Source organism: Priapulus caudatus, unplaced genomic scaffold (genome assembly GCF_000485595.1).
Source record: "Priapulus caudatus unplaced genomic scaffold, Priapulus_caudatus-5.0.1 Scaffold4192, whole genome shotgun sequence".
Classification (NCBI taxonomy): Eukaryota; Metazoa; Priapulida; class Priapulimorpha; order Priapulimorphida; family Priapulidae; genus Priapulus; species Priapulus caudatus.
The window spans coordinates 6,977-12,163 of NW_014581253.1; the positions used below are offsets into that span (position 1 = coordinate 6,977).

Below are 5,187 nucleotides of genomic sequence, written 5' to 3' on the forward strand. Positions count from 1 at the left end.
GAGAGAGAGAGAGAGAGAGAGAAATAGGGAGAAAGAAAGAGAGAGAGAGGAGAGTGAGAAAGAGAGAGAGAAATAATGAGAAAGAAAGACAGATAGATATTAACCTCATGACTATGTTTGCCCTCGCAGCGTGGAGGAGGCGGGTAAGATCGCATTCCGAGTGTTCCCGAGCAGTGGAAGCATCTATGAGTCACACGCCAAAGGCACGTTCTTCTGGGACGACGGTGTCTCCATAGGTAAACACTCACACACTCCACCTGACATGACGAGAAATCTGACATTTACTGGAGCTGCGAGTATGTAGAAGTTTCAGGGGTTCGTTGTCAGAACCAAAATTAGTCTTAACATTAGTATTAACATTCGTCACCTTTGAATCGTAGACTGTTGACAGAACATCGTAAAGTTACGAGAAAGAGAAATCCTCGCAAATTTCTCTTAACTTAACGATGTTTCTGACAATGCCGCAGCTTCATAGAACAGTAATGATCAACGCGTGCGTCTCGTAAGTCTTCTTTTAATTTTCAGATACGTATGAAAACGGTCACTACTTTGAAGCGTTTACGTTCTACAAGAAGGTAAGTGTTGTGCTTCTTCTAGCCACGGCTAGTATGGGCGATAACACCTGAATTGTATGAGACCATAGTCTTTCATATATTCTGTATTTCGTCATGTACTTTGTCGAGCTAATCAGTATCTATATATAGCTATTAATATTAGGCTTGTACGTCCTATTGCACTATTTTCTCAATATTGCATTATACGTCACGGTCCACGTGTATATAGCAAACTAGCTCCGTATATTTACAAATTCACTGCGTGTGTAAAGGGAGAGACTAGGCACAAATGTTTATCGGCGGACTAAATCGGAGCGACTCAATCGCAGCGTGAAAATCGCCTAGTGTGTCCAGTCAGTCGCGCCGATTAGTACGATTGTAGTCGCCGCCGCATTTAGTCGACGATTCAATCGAACATCGATCAAACGTTTTGATATACGGGGCGTATTATTTTCAGTCGTGCGACTAATCGCGGATGTGTCCACTCGACTCGCGCGATAGAATCGGGCGAATAAAGTCGCCCGATTAGATCGCATTAAAATCGCCTAGTGTGTCCGGCCCTTTATAGACGTGTGCGTGTGTGTCGCGTGTCTTCAGTCTAAGTTTACGCTGACGGTGAGTCATAGCGACCCTGATGCTGCTGCCGCCACACTGCCCGTCATAGACACACTGATAGTGCATGCCGTGATGGGGGGCCAACCGAAATACGTACTAGTCAACGGCGTAGCTAGGGATGATGTAACGATCACCTGGACCGAATTTACGGAGGTGAGGATAACTAGAGTTAATGTTTAATTACGATTGTTATTAATTTAGATATTTAATTATTAAAGTTGATGATTTAATATTTAATAATTTTTTAAAGTTAGAATTAGAAGAGAGATTTAAAAGAGAAATTAGTCTTAAAGTCTGCGATAATGTATCATTATGTAGTTTGCGCTCATATATATCCCTCCGCGTTTTCAAATTAAAGGATGAGAGAGAGAGAGAGAGAGAGAGAGAGGAGAGAGAGAGAGAGAGAGACAGAGGAAAGCGCGAGCCGAAAGAGAGAACGGCAGAAAAGGGGAAGGAGTTTTTAGAATTCCTTGGGTGGCTTTGCGATTCATTTAGTCATCTTTTTTCTTCTTCGTTCTAATGTATGTAGTTCTTCACCCTCGTGTTTCAGACATGGCGTAGACGGTCTTTTTTTTTTTGGGTTTTTTTTTTCTTTTTGTTTTTTTTAAGCTGACGATAGACGACACCTGACGTGGGTTACAGGTGAGCCATGCCACGCTACTAAACCTCAGCCACTCTACATACACAACAACTGTATTAAACTTCTCTTATACCTACCTATCATGAAATCTGGTTATCTTCATTATCTATCTGATATCTCGACTCTCTCTCTATCCTTTCGCTTTCTCTCTCTCTCGTCTTTCTCTCTCGTCTCTTCTCCTCTCTGCCTTTTACTCTCACTCATCTTCTCTCGCTTTTCTCCTTCTCTCGGGGCTCTCCCAGTCTCTTTTCTTGCCCTTACCTCTTCCTTCTCTCTCTCGTTCTCTCTCTCTCTCTCTCTCTGCTTCTCTCTCTCTCTCGTCTATGTATCTAATCTCTCTCTTCTCTCTGATCTTCTCTCTCTCTCTCTCTTATGTATCTCTCTCTCTGCTCTATGAGTCCTCTCTCTCTCTCTCGCCCACGCCTCTCCCCCTTCTCTCTCTCTCTCCCCCCCCAGCCTCTCCCCCTCTCTCTCGCCCCAGCCTCTCCCCCCCTCTCTCTCGCACCACCTTCTCTCAGTAACCTCTAACTATCAGACTATACTTCCAGGGTCGACCCTGTATTAACGGATGACGTGTTAGAACGCGTCGACTGCTATCCCTCTGGTGACGTGACGGAGGAACAATGCGTGGACAGAGGATGCGTATACTTAACTTCAGACATCGACCGCGTTCCACAGTAAGCACACCAGCATCTCACTTGCTACCTCAACATATATGTGTGTTTTTTTGCTGCTCCGTGTAGTTATATATCCCGCCTATATACGGTGTGTGTAGATAGACTATAGATACGTAGATATACAGCGGCATTCGGCGTATAAATGCTGTGAGTATGTGGAATAGCGATTGCGTAATGTATGCTTACATGTTACATATATATATATATATCGTATCGAATATGTAATATCAATACTACTGCTACTGCTACTGCTACTACTACTACTACTACTAATGCTGGCTACTACTATAATACTACTACTACTTACTACTACTTAACTACTACTAATACTAATAAATAAGTTTATGAATAATAACAATATAATAATAATAATTAGAGACACTCGGAGAGCACAGACCTCCGCCAAGGCCAGCTGAATTCTCATATGTAAAAATTTTTAATTAATTATAATTAATATGGGAAAAATTAATTAATTTAAATTAAATATTTAATTGGGATCCGGATTGTGCGAGCATCCTGTAGGTGGGGGAGGACTGTGGTTGCCTTAGCCTGTGCGTTTGCGTGTTTTGTAAGTCTCAGCAGCGGCACTAGCGGAAGAGAATGAAACGTGCATGTTAACAAAACCCACAAACTCAACACTCAAACACACGCCGGTGAAAACATTAACTACGCAAGCCCCTGGCGGAGGTGATATAATAATATAATAACAACAATAAAAATGGGATGTTCTGACTTTCCCCGCGTTGCTTCTACCCACCAGGACCGGGACCAGGATCAATCCTTTTGGCTACCACGCTAGTTGACCTGGAGTGTACCAAGCTGCAGACAGACCTATGTGCTCAGGCGGCGCTCTGACAGCTCCATGTATGGGAGCAGACCTAACTTGACGTCACGCTGCAGGGTTGAACACTGGCGACGGACGGACGTGCTTGCGAGTGAGGTGACCGTGCACGCACGCCGCACGCACGCACGCACAGATACGCAACGCACGAACGCACGCTACGCACGCACGCACGCACGCACGCACGTCACTCACGCAACGCCCCACGCGCCCTCACGAACGCATGCACGCAAGCAACGAACGCACGCACGCAGCACGGTACGCGCACACGCGCACGCACACGCACCAGCACGCACGCACAACGCAGCGCGCACCCACGTTGGCATGCACTCACGACCAGCACTCACGCACGCACGCAAGGTTACGTACGCACGCACGCACGCACGTATGCAGCAACACACCGACAGCATGCACGCACACGCCAAAGCACGGCACGCCGCACGCACGCATGCACGCAGACACGCTTGGACGCCGACGCACACGCACGCACGCACGCACACACGCGCATCCACGATATGATGCACACACGCCCGCCCTGCATCGCACGCACGCACGTACGCACGCACGCACGCACGCACCGCACGTATGCGACAGCCACCGCCAGCATGCACGCACACCGCCAACGCACGCACGCACGCACGCACGCATGCACGCAGCACACGCTTGTACGCACGCCGCATGCAGACGCCGCACGTAATGCAACGCCTACTGACCACCATGCACGATCGCCAACGGACGCACCACGTGTGCACGTACACACGCCATTCACGTACGCATGCCCAAGTACAACGCATGCACGCACGTACGCACATACGCATGCAGCACGCCGACACGACGGACAAGTAAGCGACGCCACCAACCACGCATGCACGCCACGCATTTCACGCACGCTCGTATCTACGTACGCGCTCATGCACACGCACGCACGCACGCACGCACGTATCTACGTACGCACTCACGCACACGCATTCACGCACGCTCGTATCTACGTACGCGGCTCAATGCGCACGACACGCACGCACGCACGCAACGTTCTACGTAGCGCGTCATGAGACACGCACGCACGCACAGTAACCTACGTATCTACCGCGCACACGCATTCACGCACGCAAGCAATGCCGGGCCTCATCACCTGGTAGTCTAGCGCCTAACCTTTCTTTACCTTTATCATCTCGTCGGTTAGTTTACATCTCTTCTTTATCTTACAGTTTCACGTCGGCGATAGGTTTGAACCTCCCGTCCCGATTATAAAGTCAGACACGAAGGCATTGGCGCCACTTTACACTGTAGAGGTCGCCAACGACGCTACCGGCAACGTCTACCTGGTCGTGTCTAGAACGGACACCAGCGAAATACTGTGAGTGTAGCATGAGTGTAGTGTGAGTGTAGCGTGAGTGAAGTGTGAGTGTAGCGTGGGTGAAGTGTGAGTGTAGCGTGAGTGAAGTGTGAGTGTAGCGTGAGTGAAGTGTGAGTGTAGCGTGAGTGAAGTGTGAGTGTAGCGTNGAGAAAGAGAGAGAGAGATAGAAAGAGAGAAAGCGAGAGCGAAGGAGAGAAACGGAGAAAAGGGGAAGAGTTTTTTTAAATCACTTGTGTGTCTTTTGCGATCATTTAAGTCATCTTTTTTCTTCTTCGTTCTCATGTATGTAGTTCTCACCTCGTGTTTCAGACTGTGCGGGTAGACGGTCTAGCGGCACCGATACACGAACACCTGACCGTGGAATTCAGGTGAGCCATGCCACCGTACTAAACCCTACAGCCACTATACATACACACACACCTGTATTAACTACTCTTATACCTACCTATCTGAATCTGTCTATCTATCTATCTATCTATCTATCTATCTATCTCTCGCTCTCT

The 5,187-nt window shown here is 47.9% G+C and overlaps 1 protein-coding gene across 1 annotated transcript in view; it reads left to right on the plus strand.

The window, feature by feature from the left end:
* LOC106819722 (maltase-glucoamylase, intestinal-like) overlaps positions 1-5,056 on the plus strand; it is a 9,952-nt gene extending 4,896 nt beyond the window's left edge. The window contains exons 5-8 of the mRNA XM_014824318.1: positions 130-236; positions 526-575; positions 1,152-1,322; positions 4,994-5,056. Of these exons, the coding sequence (XP_014679804.1) occupies positions 130-236; positions 526-575; positions 1,152-1,322; positions 4,994-5,056 (391 nt within the window). The remainder of the gene's footprint in view (positions 1-129; positions 237-525; positions 576-1,151; positions 1,323-4,993) is intronic.
* The last annotated feature ends 131 nt before the right edge of the window (positions 5,057-5,187 follow it).